Source organism: Podarcis pityusensis (assembly GCF_964106645.2).
Source record: "Podarcis pityusensis genome assembly, chromosome: 16".
Classification (NCBI taxonomy): domain Eukaryota; kingdom Metazoa; phylum Chordata; class Lepidosauria; order Squamata; family Lacertidae; genus Podarcis; species Podarcis pityusensis.
Window position 1 is genome coordinate 15,272,592 of NC_138041.1, and position 26,312 is coordinate 15,298,903.

General features: G+C 50.6%; 1 protein-coding gene across 34 annotated transcripts in view; it reads left to right on the top strand.

The window, feature by feature from the left end:
• NRXN2 (neurexin 2) overlaps positions 1–26,312 on the top strand; it is a 355,281-nt gene that overhangs the window by 217,184 nt on the left and 111,785 nt on the right. Inside the window, exon 1 of one of the 34 annotated variants that reach the window (XM_080985846.1) lies at positions 6,245–7,020. The exons of 31 other annotated variants lie outside the window; for them this stretch is intronic. In XM_080985846.1, the coding sequence (XP_080841972.1) occupies positions 6,729–7,020 (292 nt within the window). In that variant the 5' untranslated portion in view covers positions 6,245–6,728. Of the gene's footprint in view, positions 1–6,244; positions 7,021–26,312 lie in introns of those variants that run through there. 2 more of the 34 variants (XM_080985847.1, XM_080985845.1) reach the window with 2 other exon arrangements.

Consider the following 26,312-nt stretch of genomic DNA (forward strand, 5'->3'; position numbering starts at 1 on the left):
GAAGGGTAGTTGAGTCTCATCAAGGGCAGTTGTAACATATTCCTAAACTAGTAACCCACCCCCAACCCCACATACACAAAGAGAGATTTGGGGGAGGGAGGAGGGAAAAGGAGGAAAGCAACCCAAACTGTTCAAATGAAGGAGAGATGGGCAAGAAGCCCTCAGGGATTAGCATGAAGGGGTTGGAGGTCAGCTCATATGGGTCCTCCTCCACGTGCCCAGGAGCACAACCTTTCCACACTGATCAGTAACCTGGAATATAATAAGCTGCTTCCAACTAGCTCAAACTCTTTGTTCATCTGTGCAGGAGGAGAGGCATCCAATGGCTCATGGGTAGTTTGTATGAGTGCTAAGGAGGGAGTGGAGAAAGAAAAGGGGGCAAACTGCCCACCACTGGCCTGTGGTCCCCAACAAAATGTGGCAGGAATGAAAAAAATGGTTTTGTGCCGCAGTCTAGACCAGCATTGCCTGCTCTGGCTGACATCTGCTCTCCAGGCAGGGTCTCAGGCAGAGAAAGGTCTTTTCTATCATCTGTTTTGGGGGTTTTAAAAAAATATTGGTGGAGGTAGCAGGGATTGAACCTGAAACCTGCAATACCTATGCTCAGAACTACGGCGCGCACACCCTCCCCAGGAGATCCACTCATGGGCCAGGGCTTGCAAAAGGTGATGTGTTAGGACCCCCCACCCCACACACCTGCCCAGAGATCTTTGGCAGAAAAGAGGCCTGTGCCAAAATTAGTCCTCTTTGCCATTGCTGCCTGAGCTTTGGCTGCTGCTAGGAGGTGGTTTTCTCCTTTTAGCTGGTTTCCACTTTAGCTCCTTCCTCGCCCCCACACAGACACCCACCCAGTCTGTCATTCCATCCGTCTCCCACCCGCTTGTATTTATAGCTCACAAACAGGTTGCAATCCAGGCTTTGGTGCTCATCTTCCAAACATTGCATGGTACTGGGAGGGTGAGGGTGTGCTTGGGAGAGAGGAAGGCATCAGGGAGAGATAGGAAAGAGCCCCCGCCCCCGCCTTCCCCCTTCCAAATCCTGATTCATTCCCCAAACTGCCAAGAACCAAGGGATCCTGACTTGGGCTCTTAGTTCTCAGAAGGAAGAAATGAAGGAGGTGCTTAAGCTGAAAGGCTTTTGCTGCCAGGTCTGAAAAGCTTGACCTCTGATCCCTAAGTTCTGGAGAGCAAGCTCTGGCTAGCAGTGATGAGAGGTTTTGCATGCTCTCAGAGACATACAGGACTTGTTCAGCATCCTGGCGTGTAGGGCAGGATGGGAAATGGTGCTTTATGGCCACGACCCTCATACAGAGACCCTCTCTCCCTTTGGCTCCCTTCCCTGCACACTTGTGCCAATGACATCATACTGTATGAGCTCATGGAGGGAGATTTACAGCCCCAAGGGAAAGTGAGCTCAGAGGCAGATCCATTAGGGAGAATGTCCATCCCAGAACTGCCAGGCATCCCTGTGGATTTTGCTGAATGGAGAGGGGGCAGAAATCCCAAGGCTAGGCTGTGAAAAGAGACCAGGGTTACTCCTGGGAAGGCTCCAGGACAGGTGGCTGTGAGCAGGGGAAATGGCTGCCCCTACCACTCCCTGGGAAATCCAAGACCCACTTTATCTGAACTTCAGTAGAGCAACCTTTGCAGTAGAGCAAGCAAACCTGGAGGCGAAAGAGCCTCTTTTGTGCAGATCTGTTTGGGTTGGTACAATGGCTAGTCACAGCAATGGCTTCGCTCCCAGGACCCGAGCACATCCACCAAGCTGTGACTGCTGCTCCAGGGGGCTTTCCCAAGCCTCTCCCCCTGCCTACAGAAGCAAACAGAGGCAAGAGCACACCAGTAATTTTTCAGATTCAGTCCTACTTCATCACTGTCCTCAGAGGGTGGCCCTTTGAGGTGGGGCAGAGGTGTCTCGGCAGATATAGGCTGCCAATTGCAACTTCCAGCCTCCCCACACCCAGTTGTGCCAGCCATGGGTTGTGGGGTGAATGCTCTGTATTCATGCAAGACCTGGCAGGTGTGCATGAGAGACATCACAGCAAAACAAGCATTGCCCCTCCTGAGCTCAGAGGTGCAACGGTTTTGCAGTTTAGTGGTGGCTCAAAGTGGCTTCAGATACATCATTTCTGGTGCAAAAATCAAATCAGTGCCAGAACAGAATGGTGGTTGTGGTGCTATATGACAGGCCTTCCCTACAGAGGCCTTGTTAGATATTCAAAAGTTTCAATGCATTAGGCCCATAGGATAAAATTTGCTTATGCTAATTTATATGTATAGATGCAAATGTAGAATGTAAAGGTCACAGTAGGCACACCAACTCATTCCCCATCCAAATATCCACAGATGAATTTTTCAGTTACTTTGCGCACATTTTTCAGTTACCCTCACAGCCGGATCACTCTAAAATCGGTTCTTCTTTTATTTGTTTACTCCCTCTTTCCTGTTAATTTCCAAAGAGATTCTGCTCCAGATCTGTTCATCTCTCTTTCAATTACCCCAGTCATGAACCCAACCCCAAATCATATCTAAAGGAAGCAATAGAATTGTAGAGTTGGAAGGGACCCCAAGGGCCACCTAGTACAACCCCCTTCAATGCAAGAATCTTAACTAAAGCATCCATGACAGATGGACATCCAACCTCTGCTTAAAAACTTCCAAGAGAAGGAGAGTCCATCACCTCCCGAGGGAGTCTGTTCCACTGTCAAACAGCTCTTACTGTCAGAAAGTTCATCCTGATGTTGAGTCAGAATCTCCTTTCTTGTAACTTGAAGCCATTGGATCAAGCCCCACCCTCCAGAGCAGGAGAAAGGAAACTTGCTCCCTCTTCCATGTGACAGTCCTTTAGATATTTGAAGATGGCTGTCATATCTCCTCTCAGTCTCCCTTTTCCCAGGCCAAACATACCAAGCTCCCTCAACTGTTCCTCATAAGGCTTGCTTTCCAGACCCTTGATCATCTTGGCCCTCCTCTGCACACATTCCAACTTGTCAATATCTTTCTTAAATGGTTTTACCCAGAACTGGACACAGTATTCCAGGTATGGTCTGACCAAGGCAGGATAGAATGGTTCTGTTACTTCCCATAGTGGTACTATTAGTAAAGGTAAAGGGACCCCTGGCCATTAGGTCCAGTCGTGACCAACTCTGGGGTTGCGGCGCTCATCTCGCTTTATTGGCTGAGGTAGCCGGCATACAGCTTCCAGGTCATGTGGCCAGCATGACTAAGCCACTTCTGGCAAACCAGAGCAGCGCACGGAAACACCGTTTACCTTCCCGCCAGAGCAGTACCTATTTATCTACTTGCACTTTGACGTGCTTTCGAACTGCTAGGTTGGCAGGAGCAGGCACCGAGCAACGGGAGCTCACCCCATCACAGGGATTCGAACCGCCAACCTTCTGATCGGCAAGTCCTAGGCTCTGTGGTTTAACCCACAGCGCCACCTGCGTCCCTACTACTCCTCTTAAATTTATTTCCCCATATTTATCCTCCTCCAGTTCCCAAAAGTTCATTGACCAGAAACAGTTGAAGCAATCAGAAGAAGTTCTAGGGGGCCCAGTCCTAGAAATTACACTTCTTCCTTCCCTTTTCTTGTTCCCTGACGCTGCTCTTTCCCTGCTCCATCTTTTTCATCCCAGCCCTAGATTTCCTCTCCTCTTGGTAGACTTTCTATTCTCTGCATGCCAGGAGTTGCTGGAACTTTCTCCCTAATGTGGGCAGGGCTGAATATGAACTAAGGCATAGCCCCAATTTGTGTGTAAGGCTGAAATGTGCTTTAAAAATGCCTCTGGGCATTTGCAACATGTCTTTTCTTCATCACAGAGTGACCCCACAGGTTCAGAAGCAGGGAGAGGCAATTTTCCAGGCAGGCAGGGTTGAAGTTAAGAACAGCAGTATAGGTGGGTGGGAGCTGGGATTCTTCCCTGGCCTCATCCGAAATGTGTATTCCGACCCTATATAGCACAAGGGCTCTGCTAGCAACAATTGTTGTTAGTCATTTATTGCTTACCAACCCTTTACCACCAGATCACATACAGTAGTTTAAAACAGTAAAGTCGAGTAAGTACCAAAATACCGTATTTTTCCATGTATAAGACGCCCCCATGTATGCCCCCTACCTTTGGGGACCCCAAATTTAGAAAGTTGGCATATGCACTATCCGTGTATAAGACGCCCCCAGATTTTTAACCTTAGTTTAAAATTAAAAAACCTAGTATTATACACGGAAAAGTATGGTATATCCATTTCAAGGGCCTGGGTTAAGAGGTTTATCTTCAGTCCACGACAAAAACTACACAATGAAGGAATTTCACAACCTGGTGCCCAGAGAATGTCCTTGCACAGGCTGCCACCTGGCAAACTTCAAGGAGTTCTCAAGAAACCCCCTTTGCTAATCTTACACCTGAGAGGGTCTGCAAGGAAGGAGCCTGGGCTCTCAATGCTGTTGCTCAGAATCCCAGGAAGAGTCAGTGCTGCTCAGGCGCTCAGGACCTGCTTAGAAGGCTGACTTAGAAGGGTTGGAAGGGACCCTGAGCATCATCCAGCCCAACCCTCTGCAATGCAGGAATATGGAGCTGTCCATTATAGGGATCAAACCTGCAACCTTGGCGTTATCAGCACCATGCTCTAGCCAACTGAGCTATCCAGCTTGCTGGCTTCCAGTAATGGGCACTTGGCTGAGGCAGACTACTGTGAGAACAAGATGCTGAAGTTTGCCAGGGTCTTGGCAACTATCATGTGTCCCCGTCCCCCCGTCCCCTCGAGTGCTGGGCAGGAACAAAAACCAAGTTAATAAGGACTCTGCTAGGCCACCTTAGGTGACCATACTTGGCAGGTCAGAGGTAGTGAAAGCCAGGTGTGGAGTGTGTAGACAGACTAAGCCACCCATAGGGATGCAAGAGTTGCTCTGGTTGGCAAGGATTACTTGTCAGTCAGCTCACCCCTGCCCAGCCCTTTCTTTAGGGTGCAACTCTGCTGGAATCATAGGCAGAGTGCCCTTTCCCAAACGCAAGTTACATGAGCATGTGCAGAGTGGCTTCTTCCTCCCCACGCTTGAGACCAAGGAGGCTGGGCTTCTCCACCAGGCCACCAGCTTCCATGCAGGTTTTGGTCAGGAGGGGCATTCGTTCTTCCGCGCCTGGGACAAATTATACCGCCTCCCGCTCCTTTCCGGGTCTCCCAAGCTTCCCCTCCGGCTGGCTTGGAAACGGAGACGATTCCCGGACACATTTGGCAGCCGGGCACGCGAGTTTCTAAGCCGGCGATGGCCTGGCGGGGCGTGGGGGCTCTAGCAGGGTAGCCTCCCCCCCCCACCGCACAGAGTGTGTGGGGACAGCTCTGGGCTGCAAAGAAGCGGGGTGGATTGGCTGGGGTCTCGCGTGCGTGGCTCAGCTTAGCATTTCCCCACTCGGGGGTCCCCCTCCACCCTCTTATACCATTTAAAGGACCATCTGGGCTAAATTATTCGCGGAAGGGTCGCCTCTTCCGACCACCGGCAGGGAAGAGGTTAACAGCGCTACTGCCGCCGCTTCCCGGTGCGAACCTTCCGATCCATCCTCGCTGCGCGCCCTGCGCGCTTTCCTTTACCGGAGCGCTTCGACTCGTTGGGGCGAGGAGGTCGGGCGCCTCCAAAGGTGGCCGCCGACAGGGTGGGGAGCGGTGGAGGGAAGAACTCGTGTTGCTGTTTTTGTGCGGGTTTGGCGGGGGGGGCGCCGCCCCTGCCTGCAGGGGGAGGGAGCAGCTAGCCGACGATCTTTTCCTTTCTCTCTCTCCCCCCCCCCCATCCTTTATATGGGGGGGGGGGGGCCGCCGGTGCCGAAATATGCACGCCGAGAGGAGGGAGGGGGCGCGCGCGCGCATTTGTTTCCCTTTCGGGGCGGGGGCTCCCTGGCCGGCGATTGGGCGCTTCCTCCGCCCCTCCCTCCCTCCTTCTCCCTCCCTCCCCCCCTCCCAGCCTTCCCTCCGCTCTGCAGCAGAGACGCGCCGCGAAGCCGAGGAACGGGGGCTTGGGGGGCTTGGTGTTTTTTGGAGCCAGGGAAGGGACGGATCGCATCGCTTCGGTTGAGGCGCCGCTCGGAGACCCCCCCCGCAAGGATTACAGCCCTCCCGCCCCGGATTGCTGGGTTTTGCCGCTGCCGCCTGCCTAGCCGCCCCCCCTCCTTCCCGGGTTCATTTTTCCTCGCTTTTCCACCCCCCCCCCCCGCGCCACGATGCCCGCCCCCGACCCGTAGCCCCGCTTTCCCTCCTGCCTGTTCTCCCCACCCTTTCTTTTCCCTCCCCCCGGTAAATCTCTCGCCCCCTCCCCCGCCCTGGATGGTGCCTCTTTTCCCGCCAGCGGCGCCTCCTCCTTTTCCTCCCGGGGGGGCCCCCGGCCCTTCGCTGCCCCCGCCGGGATGCCGCCGCTGCACCTCCTGATGGCTGCCGGGCCGGGGGGGCGGCCGTGAGCAGGGGAGGAGGGGGCGTCCCGCCCGTCGAGGGAGCCCAGCCCGGCCTTCTTCGTCTCCCCGCTGGAATTGCTCGCCGCCGACAGCCGGAGCTGCCTGGAGCCGCCCTCGCCCCCGTTGTGGGAGCGCGGAGTTTCCCTTCGCCGACTTGGGGGGTTCATCCCCCCCACCGCCACACGCCCCGCGGAATTTCCTTGTGCTGTTTGCCCCCCGCCCGGATCCCGACCCCTCCCTGCCTCCCGCTCTGTCGTCGGGGCGGGCGGGGACCGTCGGCGGGGTGGCATGGATGCCGCTTCCGCTGCTGCCGCCGCCGCCGCACCGAGGATTTAAGCGGAGCGCCCTAGTCGGGGCGGCGGCGGTGGGCCGGATGGCGCCCCCCGGGCCGCGGAGGGGCTCCGACGTGGTGGCGTCCGGCGCCGCGCTGCTGCTAGTGCTGGCGGCCGTGGCCGGGCCCGCGGGGGCGGCGCGCGTCTCCTCCAGCCTGAGCACCACGCACCACGTGCACCACTTCCACAACAAGCACGGCACCGTGCCCATCGCCATCAACCGCACGCCCTTCCTCACCCGCGGCGGGCACGGTAAGTCCCCGGGGGAAGCGGGGGGAGGTTCGCTCGCAGCCTAGGTGCAGCCATGTTCAGGCAAGGGAAAATGGGGCGGCCGGTGGACACCCGGGGAGGCGCCCCCGGGGGCCGTTTCCGCGTGCGCGATCCTGGGCCCATTTGCTTTCCAGACGGGGCGGGCGATCAGTGGCCAAAGGCTTGTTCCATCTCTCCCTCGCCCCGATGGTGGGCCAAGCGCCTCGCCCTCTCACCGGGGCTCTGCTTCTCATTCCGTCCGGGAAAAGCGATTCAAGCCTGAGGATTGGGACCCAGGAGGCCTCCGGCCCCCAGCAGTCTGGCAGCCAGCTCCAAGTGGGCTGGGTGGGTTGAAAGGCAGCGAAGGGACCCGTTTCTGCTGGGACAGGGCGTGGGGATTATTGGAGCAGAAGCCTTCTCTCTCCCGGGGCTCGGGCTAAGGCTTTGGTTTCTTCGCCTGCTTCCTTCTGGCCTCCTTGCTGGGGGAGGGAGGGGGTGCACAACTCTGCTCACCTGGTGGCCGGACTTGATCTGTATCCAGGTACAATCCAGAACCTCCCTTCAAAGCTCAGCCCCAGATAGTGCAGGTGAAATATGACGGTCCAGGCAGATGCCAGGTGGCAGGAAGAGGTAGTTCAGAGGCATGTGCTGAGTGCTTTTCCCTTTGACTTGAGCTGTTTGTCCAGCTTGCACTCTTCCCCATCCCCTTTTTGCATCTGAGGTCTGGAGTAAGGTTTCCAAGCAATCTTGAACTCCCTCACTTCTCCCTCTCTCTCTATATATATGCACGGTATATATATATTTATATATCTATTTTAAAATGTATATGTTGAAGGGGAGGATGTAGCTGTGCTTGGCTTCCTCTCTCTCCCTACCTGGGCTGAAGTAGGTAACTCTCCCCTCCTTCCCTGGCATTATGTAATAGCCAGGCCGCCACAGCAACCTGATTGGTGCTCAGTTGCTCCCCTCACAACAAATACACAAAGACACGATGGGGGGGGGAAGGTTGCCCCCCCCTTTAGTGTTGACTCACCTGGGTCAGCTTCTCTTAATCTCTTTTGTGGGTTGGTTCCAGTTTATAACCCATCCCTCCTCAGCTCTGGTGTGACCATCAAGGGCCTCCTTGTAGGGGCAGGGGTGGATTCTGTGTTTAAAGGGTGGCAAAGGAAGCCTGGGGCTGAATTTCTGTGGGGAGGCAAATGGGGTGGCAGGTGAACTGGATGTTGGTCCTCTGTGGGTATTTGGCCTTAAGTGCTCTCTGTATGCATGGGAGGGGAGAGGTTCAGTCACCTGTGGGGGCACCCAGATGCCCCCTTGGGCAGCTTGTGGGACACCCGAGGTGCTTGCCAGGATGGGTTCTTTGTGCCTGGCATGCTAATGGCATGTGAGGGTCTACAAAGAGGACATTGTCCACGTACGTTGGCGTAAAGCATCCAGTCCTGTGATCCCTGCGCCAGCTGGGGGGATGGCGTTGCATGTCCAACTTGGCATGCCTGCTCACAGCAGAAGGTTAAGCGTGTCGCCTGCCACTTGTGTGCCTCATTCAGGTGCTGGCCTTTGTGTGTGTTCTTAGCAGGGCATGTCTGTAGTGCGTTTCTGCCGCTGGTTGTGTTGTGCAGGTATGTGAAACATCTTGGTGTGGTTCTTTGCTCACGTATTATAAGCATTCACATATTGTTCACAAACACTGGGAACAAGAGGCTTCCTGTTCACATTAAATAGTGTGAGAAGGCTAAATAGTAAAAGGTGATCCTGGGTCCAGGGAAATGGGGACCAGACTTTCTGACATGCTGTAAGCCATGTCTCATCCCTCAGCCTTTCAAAGGAATTCCAGGCAGCAGGAAGTGACTGGCTGTGATGTGGGTGAACTTTCCAAACTGAGGATCCTTGTGGCGCCACGAGCGACATTTGCAACTCTTGAGGCTTCCTCACCAGCCACTGGCCCCGAGTCTTGAACTTTTAGACCTGGTGCTGGTGGAATCTGGGGCTGTGGTGCAGACCTGTTTGCCCTGAATTTATCATGCTGAAGAGATGGAGTGGGGTTGTCTCTTGATTTCATGATGCTTGGATGGTAGTTTGACAAAAACAACAGCCTGCCTTATTGAGCCATAAAACTCCCTGTTGCTCTTTGTGCAGCAGATTTAAGACCGCTTACCCCTATGGATTTTATACCTCTGTATTCTCCCTGCCACCCACGCTCCTCCCAAATTATTTCGGCTCCCATCAGAATTTTGGAATCCTTTACAAATAACTCCAAAAGCACAGAAAAGTCAAAGGCAGCTGTTCCAAACATGGGAACATTTGCTGCTTTAGAGTCACTGATAGCAGAACCTGCCAAGAATGGCTTTCTTGGGGGGGGGGCGGGGAGGCCAGAACTTAATAATAAAAACCTCACATGGCTGCTGAGATTTTGTGGCCCTGCTTGTCAATAACTGGGAATTGTGCCACGACGTGGCCTCTTGCTTAGGAATATCCCAGTCAAAATTGCAGTTTCATTAATGTGAATTCCCCCCCCCCCCCGGATTTTGCTTTGTGGGTGATGGTGTGTGGTTGATGTTGGGCACAATGTACGAAGTTTGGGGTACATCAGGTTGTCATGATGCACATGACATGTGTTGTATTTTGTTGGGGGTGTGCAGGAAAGCAGATTGCTTTGTCTTTGTGTTGTGCATTGCTTGAGAGCTGTTTTGTGCCACTGATGTTGCAGGATGTGACTGGGCGGGTGGGTGGTGGGCTACGGATTGGCTTTCATGTTAGGTCAAGGTATAATCAAGAGTTGCCAGGTCTTGTTGGTGTGGACAGTTGGCTTCTCTTCCAAGTTGACATGAAGGGGAAGGGCGGGTGGCAGTGGGATAGATCAAAAGATCTTGCAGACCACCAGCTTATCAGTGCCATTTCAGTTTTTTTAACTTCTGAAAAGTGAATGGTCAGGGCTCAAATTTTCCTGGAAATACATTCTGTGCCTTTTCATTTTGAATATGTAAGAGCTGGCTGGTGAATTTATTATTATTATTGCTTTACCCTTTAAGTACATCAGAGGAGCCTGCTGCATCCGGCCAATTTCCTGTCTCCAAGAAACTGAAGGCATCCTTCAGTGGCCCTGCCATACCTTGGCATTTTATCCTCACAACAAATCCTATGAGAATCACTGGCCTAAGTTCACCAAGTCAGCTTCATGACTGAGTGGAGAATTTGCACGTTTTAGTTCCCATACACAATTCAAAGTGCTGGTCTTTATCTATAAAGCCTTATTCACCTCAGGACCCAAACACCTCAAGGACCACCTCTCCCCATATGAACCGACCTGTGATCATCATCTGAGATCCTTATTCTTGTGCCCCCTCCATGGGAGGTCCATAGGGTGGCAACATGAGGATGGGTCTTTAGTGGGAGTTCTCTGCTTTTTGCCTTAAAATAGTCTAAGTCGCTTTGAGTTGCTGTTGCAAAAAAAAAGCGAATAATTCGTTTTTCTTTGCGCCTTCTAGGATTGAGCCCTGGCATAGAAAGATTAGTTTTGCCTCTGACCTTTGTCTTGCATGAATCCCTGATGTGTTCTTGTCAAGTGTGCAAAGCACAACAGTGGCCCAAGTAGGCTGCAGCGAGGAGCCCAGACACACGAGTTCATGGGAAGAGGCTTCATTGCCCCAGCACATCTGAGCCTACTGTGTTAGAAATCAGGCTTGAGGACAGCGAGGGGCTCTTGGGGACCCTTTTATTTGGTCTTACATTCAATTCTTTGAAAGGATGGAGATTTTTATTAGTTGGATCTCAGCCTTCTCCAACATGGGGCCCTCCAGGTCAGCTTGGCCTACAGCTATCAGCCTCAGCAAAGATGGCCACACTGATTAGAGTGGATGGGAGTTAAGGGTTGTGGGGGGCTAGTATTAGGCCACCTTCCCGTGTCCAATGCTGTATATTGCTCCCCATGTCTAAGATATTTCCCATGAACTAGCACTTCTGTCTAGCTTGTGGATTTCAGGAGGGGAAAGTTTAGGAGGTAACTGAGGGGTTGTCTCCAATGGAAAACCTGTGATGGCCGGTGCAGCTTTTAGAAGGGCCACATGAGTTTCTGGGGGAGCAGATCCATTTGAGACTGCTTAGACAGAGGTGAGACACCCTGTTTGGGCATAGTCTCCCTCAGAACCCCAGGTGCCAGGCATAAGAAGGCCTTTGTTTTTCTTCCCTGTAGGTCAGCTCAGCTTCCAGAGGCATCAGGCTGACCACCATCAGACGCAGGATTCTGGGCTGGATGAGCCTCTGTTCCAATCCCACAGAACCATTTTAAAACATTTTTACAGAGAGAGTTCTTGTGGCAGTTTCACCCTAGCCACCAACATTGGCAGGGTCACTTATCCTGATGGAGCTGAGGCCCTTGGAGCAGGTTCCCACCAACAGCCTTTGTACAGGCTCCCTGCCTTCTGGGCTTGAGGCAAGGTGCTCCTTTAGAGTTGCTGCAAAGGCTCCAGCGGCCTGGAGCTTGGTGTTCTGGAGAGCAGAGCCTGCTTCCCCACCAGGGTTTCTAGTAGTAGCACCTTTGGGCCCTGCATTGATTATTCTGCCTGGCTGCCAAGTAGGGACTTCAAGCAGTGGTCAAAACTAGCCAGGCATGTTTTACTTTACGTGGTCCAGTTGCGACTACGTGGAGATTTCTGGGTGCCAGGTTGGCAACCACAGTTTGAATGCTTCTGCCTTAGTCTCTCGTTAAAGCCATTTCCCTTCCCTCCGTGTGTGTTTCTCCTTCTTGCATACTGGAAAAAGTGAATTGTTGTAAGAGTAAGCTACAGTCAAGCAGTGTACTTGAGATCACAGAAGGAACTCTAGGGTCATCTAGTGAATAGACATTCCATTGTGGCGACTAGGACTGGGCGATAACTGGTTTTCAATATTGCAATACAGTGGTACCTTGGGTTACAGACGCTTCAGGTTACAGATGCTTCAGGTTACAGACTCCACTAACCCAGAAATAGTACCTCGGGTTAAGAACCTTGCTTCAGGATGAGAACAGAAATCGTGCAGTGGTGGCACAGCAGCAGCCACAGGAGGCCCCATTAGCTAAAGTGGTGCTTCAGGTTAAGAACAGTTTCAGGTTAAGAACGGCTCTCCAGAACGAATTAAGTTCGTAACCTGAGGTACCACTGTATATCACTAGCTAAACATTGTGAAATATTGATATATCATGATGTCTGAAATAAAGATGGAGCTATGTAGAGGTGGATACTATAACCCAGGTTTAGGGTGCCATTTGGCACTTAGCTTATATACCTAAGTTTCTAACAATGACTTCAAGGGAGGGTTGAGTTCTGCTGTCTCTCTTTTGCCTTGCCTCCTCAAGCACCTATCAACAGTGGGCTGGGATGAACTTTGGAATCCATCAGGTACCTGTGTTCATGATCTAGCCAGAGTCAAACCTTCTTGGGGCCTGCTTCCTTTCAATGGGAGAGTTAAGCACGCACTCAGTGTCTGAGTTTGGCCCTTGGCCACCTGTTCAGTTGGGTTTTGGGGAGGGATCCTAACTCAGTGGTAGGAAATGGTTTTGCACACAGATAGCCCTGGGTTTAATCTCCATGAGCAACTTCTGTTAGAAGAATTGGATAGCTGATGATAGGAAAACCTACTGTGTGTCTGAAAGCCTGGAGAGCTGCTGCTGCCAAACAGAGTGGGCAGTACAGAGCTTTAGAAATAAAATTTGTTTCAAAGAAAAGGGAACAAATACAGTCATACCTCGGGTTACAGCCGCTTCAGGTTGCGTTTTTTTGTGTTACTGCCGAAACCTGGAAGTACTGGAATAGGTTATTTCCAGGTTTTGGCGATCTTGCATGCGCAGAAGCGCTAAAATCGTGCTTTGCGCAGAAGCCCCGAATCGCTACCCACACGTGCACAGACGTTCGCAACCCACGCGTCCACTGTACAGATAACTGCATCTACAAAGCAGGAGCAAACAGACACTCATGGATTGACCCTGGTATAAGGCAGCTTCTGTTCGTAAGCTTTTGCCAGCCTAAAATTTCACTGCATATTGTAGCTGCATTTTTTCTTTTCTTTTTTGAACTTCATCTTTTCTGTGTTTCTTTAATGGGCTGCTTTGAGATTCCACTCTCAGTGCAGAACAACAGAGTGGGCTCAGAATGGAAATCAGCCAGGGTGTAGCCTCTTAACCTCAGTTCCCCCATCTGTAAAATGGGTGTTATGGGGTGGGCAAGGTAAAGATCATAACATGCACCAAACATTCTGCAAAATTCCCGGAAGTATTTTCTTTCTTGGGTTCTTTGGAGAGTATGTGGAAACAAAACCACAAACACATGCACGGGCTGGCAGGGTGGCACATCTTGGCAGCTGCTCTGTAGGTTTTGGGTCCTCTTCCAGCTGGGGCTTCTTCATCCAGACCCCACATTTCCTGCTCTTTGTGCCTGCTAGGTTTTCTACAGAGGGGAGGACAGCATCTCCTGGCTCATTTCCTTGCTGGAGGCCTTGCCTGCAGCTCTGTCTTGAGCCAGGAAAGCCCCTCCAGCTAAGTAGAGGTCCTGACAGATCAGGGAAACCTGAGCAAGGCAGCCCAACAGGCTGGAGGAGCTGTTCTCAGCACTGCAGACAGGTGCTGTCCATGGTGCTGTCTGTTCCCCTCTCTAGTACCATGTCAGAGCTGGAGCTGTAAGCTTCGCCCTCACAGCCACCCTACCCAGCAGGCTGTCCACACTTGCATTTTGGGAAGGGAAGAAACTGAGGCATAGGGAGGGTGAATCACTGTGGTTGAGCCTTCCAACTGGGTCTTCCAGCCTTTGCAGGTATTCAGGGTGTGTGTGTGTGTGTGTGTGTGTGTGTGTGTATTTGAGAGAGACAGGGAAGGAGATGTTGGTGGGCTTTTTTTTTTGGTTGGGGGTGGCCTCTCCTGCTCCACCCTGCTCTTGGTTCATACCAGTTGGCTGCTCAGCTTAACGCGTGCTTGGGGAGTGGGCAGATTGTGCCGAGACCTTCCAGTTCCTGCCAGCTTTTGTGGTGGGAAGTGGCTGTCTGTGTGTGATAGAGAGGGGGAAGCAGGAGAGAGTCGATGTTCTTCTTGCTGTGCTCACAAGTGTGGCCCTGCGAGCTGATGATTCATCCTGAGCTGTTGATTATTCATGAGGCACCAAATGCCCCAAAAACCAGAGGGGGGGTGGAGAGAACAAGGAATTAGGCCACTCTAACAACAACCTTCTGCTTCCCCGACTGCCTTTGCCCACCCATCTCCCCTCCCCTCCCCACAACTTAACCACCCACCACCCATTCCGTTGCATTCTCTGCCCCTCCCAGCCCCCCTGCAGAGAAAGGCCCACCCCCATCCCTGGTCTGCCCAACCATCTGTCATTTGCTGCCTGTAGCTCCGTCCGCCCTGCAGTGAGCAGGTATGTGCTGAAATGGCAGGATCTGTAGGCCTGTGTGTGTGTGTTGCAGATGCTAGGACAACAAGGGCAGGCTTGAAGTGTGTGTGTGTGCACCCTTCAGAGTTCTGATCTTGACCCACCTGGGAAGTCAGGCGGACATCCAGCTTGTCAGGAGAGGGGTAGTTTAGGGGTGAGCCTCCTGCCTGGGAGATCCGGCTCTTCAAAAACAGCATCTCTGGGTTTGACGAGTTCCTCACTCTCATCCCTCCATTAGTTCCTCCCTCCTTCAATTTATGGCATTACCCAGCCATTAATTATTACTCCCGCCTGCAGTTTAATATGGTAATCGAGGCAACCCCTGTTTGGGCCCCACGTTTATTACGCTGCCACTATTTATGGGGTGTCCTGCTCCGGGTTACAGCAGGCCCGGGAATTATGAGTCTCGCACACAGATGGCTTTGTTAATTAATTACTGCTCCCCACAGCAGCCGTTCTCCAAGCAGGGAGGGGTTAATGTCTGGGGCTAAAGCTGCTGCCCCTTGCCTGCCACCACCACCAGAAAAGTCACTGCTGAGCGATGCACAGCCTGGACAAAGCTCCCAGCCCAGCTCCTCATTCCTGCCCTCTGGGAAGACGGGAAGCTCTCTTGCAGTTCAACACTGACTGGCAGCAGCAGCCGCTCTCCATGGTCTCAGGCAGGGGATGCTCTCAGGACCAGCTGGAGATGCTGCCAGCAGGGACTGAACCTGGGGCTTTAGCATGCAGAGAATGAATGCTGTTGCGGAGCTACGCCTCTTTCCCAGAATCCAGCTGCTCAGGCCTTCCTGAATGGTTCCCATCCAGCGTCCTTGGGAACTTCTGGAGAAGGAGTGCCTAGCAATGGACACTGAGTGTTACAAAAAGTGTCAGGCTGTGGTGGCCCTTTGGGGTTACGTAGGGTCTTGCCTACAAGTGTGTGAGGGTGGCATGATACATGGCTTCTGCAGCTGAAGATGCCGCCTGAGCCCTAGATAGCTTTTGTTGGTGCCTTGGGTGGAGTGTCACCCTGACCACCCGTTTCACTCTCCCCATCTTATTCCTATCCAACCAATCCTTATGGGGTCAAATTAGCACACACACCCCACGGCCAAGACGGGAAGAGATCATTTGGTGTGTTGCGGGGTAAGATTTGCTGGTGTGCTGAAAAACATTTCGGGCGGCCTGTGTGGTTTTCATGGTGATGGGAAGAACTGTAAAAAACTGAATGAGGACTGAGCATGCTCAGTGGCCAAAGAACCAGAGAGTCCCCTTGGAGGGCCCCCCCCCAAAAAAAATCCCCACCAAAAGAAACAAACAAAAAAACACGAGAAAGCAGGAGGGCAGGGGTAGAGTCATCATTGTTCCATTAACTTATGACAATTGCATCCTGCCTTTTCTCCAGGGAGCTTCAGGTGGGTCTCTGCCCTGCCCCGCTTTAAAAATAGTCACACAAACCCTGTCAAGTAGGTCAGGCTAAGAGAACACAACTGGCCATTGAGCCAAGTGGTACAGGAGCGCTTGATTCCCTCCCGGGTTTGGCAGGTGGGGAAGTTGCAGCAGCCTCAGTTGGTTGGCATGATTTAGGAGGAGGCTGAAGGGGTGGATAGGCCCCTCCCTCCCTCTAGCCAGGTGAGAGAGCCGGTGCTAGGATGTTATCACTTGGGGTGTCAGGCCAGGTTCAAGAAGTCCTTGACACTCACTCGGTGAGTGAGGTTGGGCTAGTTTCTCTTTCTCTCTCTGCCTAAATTACCTCCCAGGATTGTTTCCACCAGGCGCATTTTGCAGCTAAGCTATTGGCTACTTGTGACCAAGTGAAGTACCTGGGCGCCAGGATGGCGCCAGACATCTCCACCATCTGGAGGTGCATGCTTGGGGATCCTTGGATCTTGACTGTTTTCACACATTTGCAACACATCTGTAGAATTCTATTTAATCTGTACAATCAGAATGAATTTCAGGAGCAAAATTCATGTTGAAAAATATGACTTTCAAGCCATCTGGCCCCAAAATTGCAACTAGGCATTCTGTTTCAGCGACTTCAACCCTGGTTTAAGGAGCCATTTGGTGCCCAGCTTATATATATCTAAGTTTCTAACACTGCCTCCAATACTTTTGCTCACATACTTGGAACCCCAAGTGCACAACTCAGTTTGGGAGGGAGGGCAGCCCCAAACAGTGAAAAGTGGGTTGGGGGCTGTGTGCCGTGCAAGGGATATCCTACGCCTGGCACTTTTGAATTCAAGGCTGGCCTCATGGAGGAAAGAAGGGAGTGTTGCAATCCTCTTTTCTTTGTGGGGGCGAGAAGTGACCAGCCTGGCTGGAATATGCATAATACGCCTTTATTCAGGAGCGGTTCCTGGCTTTCTGCGGAGGAAATATGGTTCATTGTAAAGAGCTTACTTGCTGGAGACAGCCATGTTTTCTCTGGTGAAGGAATTCCTGCAGGAGTAGAAATTTGTGTGTGTGTGTTTCTGTTTGTGCTGAGATCCACCCACAGAGGGGATTTCTGTGGGGAAATAAACAGTGGTTAATTTGCTTTCTTAAAGAGAGGCTTCTCTGCATTGAAGCTTCTATGGCAGCCAGTTTGTCTCACCTGGAAACTCTGGATGTGGTGGGCTGGCTATGTTTAGACACCCTGGCCTCCTTTACTTTGGAGGTGATGGTGCTCTGGCATCAGGGGCCAGAATTTGAGCTTCCCTTGTGTAAGTGTAGCCAATTTCTTTTTAAAAGACAGAGGAATTAGGATTCAAGGGTCCATGCTTTGTGCCCTAGAATCCCTACTTCTTAAATCCAGGCGCGCAGGATAGAAAATGCATTTGCATGTGCCCAGAGGTACTCTTGCTTTTCTTGAAGGTCTGGTGTGGGCGGCAGGTGAACAGGAAGGGTGGGGCCTCTTGCCTAACCCTGGCATTTTGGAGAAGGCCTTTCTCTCTGGGGAAGTACTGATTCTGCCTCACCTCTGGGGTGCCAGGTGGAGGGACAAGCAGCTCTATTTGCATAATTGTTTGTTTGTTTGAATGTTTTGGTGAGGTGTGGGGGGGAGGGCAATGAGGCAGGGGGGCTGCTCTCCTTCCACATCATGATCAGTCAATGAAAGACTTTTTGTGCCCTGGGGACAATTCTCTGCCCCCCCCAACTCTGGATGGCGCTGGAGGAGTTAAGAGTCTTCTCGCTTCTCTCCTTCCCTCCCATTGGGTCTCTGAGTGGCTTGGCTGGGGAAGGAGAAGAGGGAGGGCTTCAGGTCTGCGTTGCCGTGGAAACAGCTGAGATTCAGGAGAGCTGCAGAGATGGGAGCTCAGGGGCTCATTAACTACCGTGCCTGCCCCCCCCCTTCTGCCTCTATCCATCACCCCGGCTTCCAAGGCAGGGAGAGGCAGCCTCCCTGCAGGAGATGGTCACAGAAGCCTGGTGGGGGAGGAGGGGGAGAGGCTCCTTCCCCAGGTGTGGATGTTGGTGTTTTGTGTGTGTGTGTCTGCGCACATTTGCCTGCCGGAGCAGCTGAACCCTGAGCGCAGAATCCAACCTGTGACAGATTTCGTTTCCAGTTTTGCATTAAACCACAACAAAAGGACCAATGTGTCCCAGACCTTTATTTATTCCAGCTAGTTAAAGCCTGCCTTTTGCAGGATTCTGCTCCTTCCAAAGCATCGTGCAGGGAATATTCGTGGAAATACCTTTGCAGGAAATGTCTTAGTAGAAACTGCAATAAAAATAATGAAACTGTCAGTCATCAGGGTCTTGTCCACTGGTAGTCAGGTGGGGGTGGGGAGGGACTTGTGGATTGTGGGGAGCAGAAAGGGGGGGAATGTGGAGGGGGGCTCTTGAATGAGGAAGGTGGTGGGATCTCTTCATCCAGCTGTTCTTCCTCTGCTGCTGCTATTTTTGCTGGAAGTCTCCTTTACCTGCCCCATCTATCCCCAAGTGACCCGAGGGCCTTCTTTCCTTCAATGAAGCATCTGGCAAAACGGAAGGTGGTAGGTCAGCTGGCCATGGGGCCTGTGGGGAGGGAGGAGTGAGTTTGTTGCAGGAATTTGGAATTGTGCTTTGCCAGGAGACTCCCTGTTTGAGCAGTTGCTTTGCAGTGACCTTTGGAGACTTTTTGGTTCCCATTTTTGGACGCCTCCCCGAAATTGGGCCGGTGTTGACAGACTTACATGCACTCTCTCCTTTGACAGAGCTGTTTCCCAGAACTTGTGATGCGGGGGGGGGGGGGGCTTCGATCACCCTCCCTTTCTGTCCCACTCCCAACGTACACTAATGCTGAGTGGAAACCATTCTAGATTGATCGATTTAAAAACATTTCTGTATCGCCCTTCATCAAAGCAGATTGCAGGGTGGCAGACAGCAATATAGGTAATAAATTAATGAAAGGCTAATGTCATGGAACACTAACATTAGCGATAGCAGATATTTTAAAGAAGAAAAAAAGATGAGAGGGTGTGGTTTCTGAGTAGTCCCTGCAATTTCTATACATTGCAGCACACACCACCAGAATCCCCCTCCTCCCCATCTCATGGCTTCTCCTTCCCCCTTCTTCTTGCTTTGTGTTCGCTGCAGCCCCCACCTCTTGTGCACAGTTGGGGCACCTGCTTGGCTTCACAGTTTCACAGGTGCAACTGTGGAGGCTGCCGGCATCATCTCCTCCCCTACACACCTGGGAATCCCATCTCCGGAGACGTTCAGCCTAGAACTATCCTCAACTGCCCAGCTGGGGCAAGGAAGCGGTGTGTCGCAAGTTGAGGGAGGGCAACTATTTATAAGGTGAATACAGGTACCTTAAGAACTTAAGAACTTAATTCGTTCTGGAGGTCCGTTCTTAACCTGAAACTGTTCTTAACCTGAGGTACCACTTTAGCTAATGGGGCCTCCCGCTGCTGTCACGCCACCGCCACCACATGATTTCTGTTCTCATCCTGAAGCAAAGTTCTTAACCCGAGGTACTATTTCTGGGTTAGAGGAGTCTGTAACCTGAAGCGTCTGTAACCCGAGGTACCACTGTAGCCAGTTTCGTAGGGATTGAAGGCAAGGCCATTGATTGCATGCAGAATTTGAATCATCAGTATCTCTCCTCAAAAGGCAGCAGGACTGGCTGTCCTTCTCCCAGAGACCCTGGAGATCCTTTGCCTGCCCAAATGGATGTTTCTGAGCCACATGGAGCCATCTTAGTATTTGCCTCTGCTGGTGGCTGACAGCTGGGTGGGCATGGTGGGTGAGCCACTGAATCTGAGAGCGAGGGCAGTCCTATTGCTCTGCTCTAGAACAGGCTGTTGGAGTGTCCCTCTAAGCATGCAGAGATTCTGCCAGCTTTCTAGCAAAGGCAGTGGCCCCAACAGGGGCCTTCCTGTTCAGACAGGCCTTTGGAAACTTAAGGTTCAGCCAGTGCTGACCACTGGGCTGCTGTCAGGGCAAACTGCTGGTTCTAATGTGTGTGAACATACCCTGAATGCATTTTATGGTATTCTCTGTATGCTGCCTGGAGAATTTAGGTTGAAGGGCACTCTAAAAGTATAATAAATATTAATAATAATATAGGACAGGGATGTAGAAGCCTGTTGGGAGGCATATTCCAAGTGGGCAGGGCCCCAGCCTGAAGTGGTCCTTTTTATGGATGGTCTTACTTTTGTTTAAATACACTTGCTTGAACCCTCCGTCATCTCCCAGAGGCCCCACACAGCAGAGACATCAGAGTCTTATGGGGGAGAAAATAGTTGGTATAAAGAAGGGGTGTGGCCTAGGCAGGAGAGGTGTGGCCTGCAGAGATTGTTAGAGTGGGGGTAGTTTGAGGGGCTGCGGAGGGCAGATTTAGCCGGCACTCTGGCTGTTCCCCACCACTGGTCTGGGACTCTAGGCATTGGACCTTGGAAGTCCATTTCCTAGTCTCAGTGATAGAAATTCAGATATAGAAGCTAAGTGCTAAATGGCACCTTAAACCAAGGTTGCAGTAACCAAAATGGAATATGTCTAGTTGCCTTTTGGGGGCAAGACAGCTCTAGAATCTTATTTTTAAAATGATGGGCTGACTGTGATTGATTATCAGTTAAACATCTGACTCTAGTTCAGATTACAACCTTGAGCTAGATTAAGAACTTTGAGAACTTAAAGAAGAAAAGTCGCTTGATCAAGGGACAGTCCACATATATACTGGCCAATCCCTACCTCTTTTTCTTAATGGTGACGCAGACCATTCATAACGTAAGAATATTCTTCACAACTGTGAGCAGGGTAGTTCACTGCTCCTGCTCCAACTGCACAGAAAACATATTTTGGTTCTTAAAACTAACTCTTGATTGTGAAGATAAAATATAACAGAATTTTACAGGATGTGGCATTGGTGTGCGAAAACAGTCAAGATCCAGGGATCCCCAGGTATGCACCTCCAGATGGTGGAGATGTCAGGTGTCATCCTGGTGCCCAGGCATCTTCACTTGGTTTCAAGTTGCTGATAGCCCAGTGCAAAAAGTGCCCGGTACCTGGGGATTTCAAATACAGCCCAGTCTGTGATACACAATAGCTGATGGTGGCTACTTGGCAGTGCGAGAGGGCCTTATTGGAAGTGCTCAGAGGAACTCTTACCTTTGCTTGCCTTCTGTGGTTGACCCTTTGTACTGAAAGCAAACTCTGGGCCTGAGCTGTGGTTCAGACGAAAGCCTTGCCCAGAAGAGGGGGAAGGTAGCTGTCTTATCTGCCCCAACCCCATCCTAAATCTATACAGTGGTACCTCGGGTTACATACGCTTCAGGATACAGACTCCGCTAACCCAGAAATAGTACCTCGGGTTAAGAACTTTGCTTCAGGATGAGAACAGAAATTGTGCTCCGGTGGTGCTTCAGGTTAAGAACAGTTTCAGGTTAAGAACAGACCTCCGGAACAAATTAAGTTCTTAACCCGAGGTACCACTGTACAGGCAAGACTGTACAATGGTGCCAAACTGAAAGAACAACCATGGGATAGGTAGATGTGTCTCCTCCAAGCTTCACACACCCCTCTCTAAGGACTGCATTTCAGTCTTTGTTACTTGGTGGTGATTGGGTGTTTTTGTTTATTTCGGGGATGGGGGACATCTGGGGTGTTCCAGAAGTCGTTGGACTCCCAACACTAGCAACTAGCCAGCATGGCTAATGGTCTAAGGTGATGGTGGGAGATGGCATCCAACAATGTCTGAAGGGCCCCTACCTGTGCCATCCCTCCAGTGCTGCTCTAGAACAAAAAAACCCTTCAAAGCTCACCAAGAGAACTGATTGGAGGGCCTGGCATATGCGTCAGCTCAGGTTGTGGCTACTGCTGCTTCCTTCACCAGCACTGACTGGGTGACATTTTACTGATTGTTGCTGCAGCGGCATCAGATCTAAATTTTCTGGAGATTTTGAAGCCATGAAAGGGCTTCATGGGGTGGGGAACCAGAAATCTTAGTGGAAATAGAAATATGTATGCAATATTTAATTTCTTATTAAGCCTTTGTTGCTGCATTAATGATATAAAATGCATAATTTCTGGATTAGTTTAGAATATCAAATTGAACTGTTTGGCATATTTACAAAATTCACAGGGCAATCTTAATGCAAATCTGTTCAGAAATAAATACATTGGTGATTGGAGCCTTACTCCCAGGTAAGCACACAGAGGGTTGTGCAGCCTCAAAAATGCAGCCCCATCACACTTAACCTGGGTGTCTCATTTAAGCTAATAGGACTATCTGAGCAGACATTCATAGGGCTGCACTGTTTGTTTTGAGGCAGGGTGTCTGTGTCACTCTCTGTTGGTGGGGAGAAGAAAAGGTTGACTTCAAGGGAAATGGGGGCCAGTTTAGAAGGACAGCAGGAGAGTGGTGCAGGATACTGACTTCTAGGCTCTTCCAGCTGGGCTATAGGTCCTCGGGAGAAGACAAGCAACAAGTCACAAGTCACTAAGCTTCTCTCTGCTCCTCTTCTGTAGGTGGCAACACCCTCTTGGTGCAGAAATTCATCCAGTAGAAACAGGAATTATAATTCTCTTAATGCTGTAGATTGTCTTCTGTAAAAATCTTCTGCACATAATATAAGAATAGTATAATAATAATAATTTATTATTTATACCCCACCCATCTGACTGGGTCTCCCCAGCCACTCTGGGCGGCTTCCAACCAAATATCAAAAACAATACAGCGTCAGACGTTAAAAACATTCTTAGTGTGTAGAACCCTGCCTTGAAAAGCATTTCACTGATTCAAAAAGTGAAAGAAAGGGTTCATAGAAAGGTTGTTCTTTCTTTTAAGAACATCATAAACACTATTAGAAGCTAAGGTATATAAGCTAGGCACCAAATGGCACCTTAAACTTAAGTTGCAGTCGCCACAACGGAATGTCTATTCCCCAGGGGGTTAGAATGGATGATCCCTGGGATCCCTTCCAAGGCTACAATTCTATGACCTTGTGATTTCAAGTGCATTGCTTGACTGTAGTTTGCTCTTACAACAGTTCACTTGTCCCAGTACGCAAGAAGGGGAAACACTTGGGGAAATGGGAATGGTATTAACTATGGACTAAGGCAGAGGTTTTTAAACTGTGGTTGCCAACCCTGCACCCCGAAATCTCCACGTAGTCACAATTGGACCTGCTCAAGGAGCAAAACAGGCCCGGCACCTGGGGAATTTTGAACCCTGATCCAACATCCTGTTCTCATAGTGGCCAGCCAGAGGCCCTGAAAGGAAACTCGCAAGCAGGACCTGTCTACAAGACCATGGAGACAGAGCATAGCCACTGTTGATCATAGCTGTTGATAGCCCTTTCCTCCAGGAATTTGTCTAATCCTCTCTAGGTTGCTGACCATCCCTGCTACCTGTGGAAAAGAGTTCCAGAGTTGAACTATGCACTGCATAAAGAAGTACTTCCTATTATCTGTCCTGAATCTTCCAACAATCAGCTTTGTTAGATGTCAGTGAGTTTTGGTTTTATGAGAGAGGGAGAACAGCTTTTCTTTACCTGCATTCCCCACGCCACACATCATTTTATAAACTTCCATCATGTTGCCCCTTATTTGCCTTTCCTCTAAACTAAAAAGTCCCAAACCTTTCTTCATAGAAGAGTCGTTCCATCCTCTTGGTCATATGGGTTGCCCTTTCCTGAACCTTTTCCAGCTCTAGAATATCCTTTTTTTTTTCTAGGTGAGGCGAGCAGAAGGGTACACAGTATTCCAAATGTGATCGCACCATAGATTTGTATAATGACAGTCTAATATCAGCAGTTTTATTTTCAGTTCATTTCCTAATGATCTGTAGCATGGAATTTGCCTTTTTCACAGCTGCTGCATACTGGGTTGATCTCATTGAGCTGTCCATTCTGACCCCAAGGTCTTCAAAGTTTGCCAAAATTTCCATTTTTTCCTACTGAGCATATTTGAAAAAAGGTTCTTCTCTTTGTGTGTATTTTTCTGGGGTCTCCCATCTCGAATGAAAAGTACAGATGACAGGATTATTGGCACTTGGGCTCTCCTAGTTTAGCGCACGCCCATCCCAGTCCAGTGCCAGCCTAAGTCTGGAACTCCTGTATCCTTCTCATCAGCAAACAGGCCCAACCAACCCTCTTTGCACATTTGGAATTAGAGAATGCTCAGTGAGTATTCTTTCCCTTTACCCTCATTCTGCAAAGAGCACAGCACACGTAGTAATATGTGAAACCTCAATTCCAGTGAAAACAGACCACTCTTCTCATTCTAAGATTATCTCCCAACCAATATTTGCTTGTCCCTTTAACAGTGTTCGAAATTAGCCTGGTGCATTTTCCACCTGATTGTCTGCCACTTGTGTCCAAGTGAAGATGCATGCTCCAGGATGACGCCTGACATCTCCACCATCTGGAGGTGCATGCCTAGGGATCAATGGATCTGGACTGTTTTCACATCTTGAATTCTATTAGTTATCAGATGTCAATCAGAGTCAGTCCATAGTTTAAAAAATAAGATTCTAGAGCCATCATTTCCCCCCCCCCCCTTTCTGTCTTCTCTCTCTTCTCTCGCTCTCTCTCTCATTTTCTAACATTGGACTCCCGTAAAATTTAGTGTCTGCATTAAAACGTTTTACAGTTTCTCCCAAAAAATGATTAGCACCCACCCACATAGCCTGCAGTGTTCCACAGCTCTTAGGACACTCCCCTGGTCCCCGCCCTCCATGTCTGTAGTGCAGGGGTCCACAAACTTTTTCAGCAGGGTTCAAATGTGGTCCACTCTCCCTCAGAATTTGTGGGGGCAGGACTATTTTTTTTGGGGGGGGGGATGAACGAGGGATGATGAGGGCTCCGGAGAGGGGCTGCTTTAAATGGTGGCTGCTCAAGAGGGTGCTCAGCCAACCACAGCTCCTGTGTCTTGAGAGCAGCAGGGGCTGGCGGCTGCAGAGGGACAGTGAGCGGCGCACAAAAGGCTCCAGAGAGGGGCTGGCACCAAAATAGCCCAGCACCCTTCCTCCTCTAGGCAGGGCGGGGAGAAGCCAGGGGGAGGGAGGGAGGGAGGGAGGGAGGAGCCACCGCTGAGAGAGGGAGAGGGAAAGAACATGTGAGCTGATGATCCATGCGCTGATGATCCATGCAGCGATTCCCAGACTGTCCACGGGCTGGATTTAGAAGGTAATTGGGCCTGATCCAGCCTGCGGACCTTAGTTTGCTGACCCATGCTGTGGTGTGATAGGTGTCTCTGTAGCTGTTTCAGCTAATATTGGAGATCATGATGGGAGCGGGCATGGGCCAGAAGGTAATTTCTGAGGGGGTGGGCAGAACTGTGGCACCTGAACTGACCTAGCAATGCGCTAAGGTGGTCTGTAATAATGAAGCAAGAACAAAGAGGAACTCTGCACATGGTCTGAGCTTAATTGGGCCCTGACTGAGTGGGGAGGCCTCTGCTTTGCAGGCAGAAGACCGTCCCTGCCTGGTTTAGTCTCTGGAATCTCCAGATAGGCCTGGGAAAAACCTCTCCAGGTAGATGTTGGTAGCTTTGCAAATGGACATTCCACGACTTCGTCATGCATTCCTGTTCCTCTTAAAGAAAGAGTAGTAAGAAACAAAACCAAAATCAATATAATTAATTAATTTCCTATAAAGCAGCAAATTAAAGCAGCAAACTGAGACAGCAGCAACATCAGCCAACCCTTCAAATATAGATTGTAAACTAGGTTGAAAATTGTTAAGTTAGCAATGTTGAAAAGGAAATGTCCCTGGGAAACTGATAATTGCACTGAGAATTGGACAAACCTGTCATCCATGCTTGGATTGAGAATAAGCAATGCTGAGGAGATCGGCCTTTTGGTTTATGTTCATGGATATGACTTTGCAAGCGTAACCTTCCATATGTGGCTGATTAATGCCTTTATTAGGAGCAACCCAAAATTCAGCAAAACATGGCAAACATTTGAGTTATCCAGCATTTCTAATCAAAGCAGTGCAACATCCTTCCTGACGAAGAGCTCTGGAGGACTTGAAAGTTTGCTAACTTGTATTTTTGAGTTGCTCCACATAACTGCGTACAACGAAGGTTGTCCCCGCCCTGTTTTTTCTACACCAGCTGTCTTTGGCTCTCCATCCCATCATCCCATCTCATTTCACTCAACCTTTTCCGCGCCCCCGCCCTTCCCAAAGTATGCTGTGATAAAAGTATCAGAGTTGCATGCAGAAGGTCCCAGATTCAGTCTCTAGGTCAGACTTGAAATGTCTCCTGTCCGAAGTCCTGGAGAGTTTATGCCAGTCATCCTGGCACTGATCAGCATGGACCAGTGATCTCAACTCTGTAAACAGCTTCCTATAGTCCTAAAATGGGTTCTGAGACTGAAACATCCTGTGGCCAAAGTTTTGTCAAAAAGCAGGGCCCCCACCACCACCGCCCCATAAGCCAAATGTCCGCCCCTCCCCATGTAATGTTGCCTTGAAACTCTGGGCCGGCTGGCCTGAAGGAAGCTCTTAA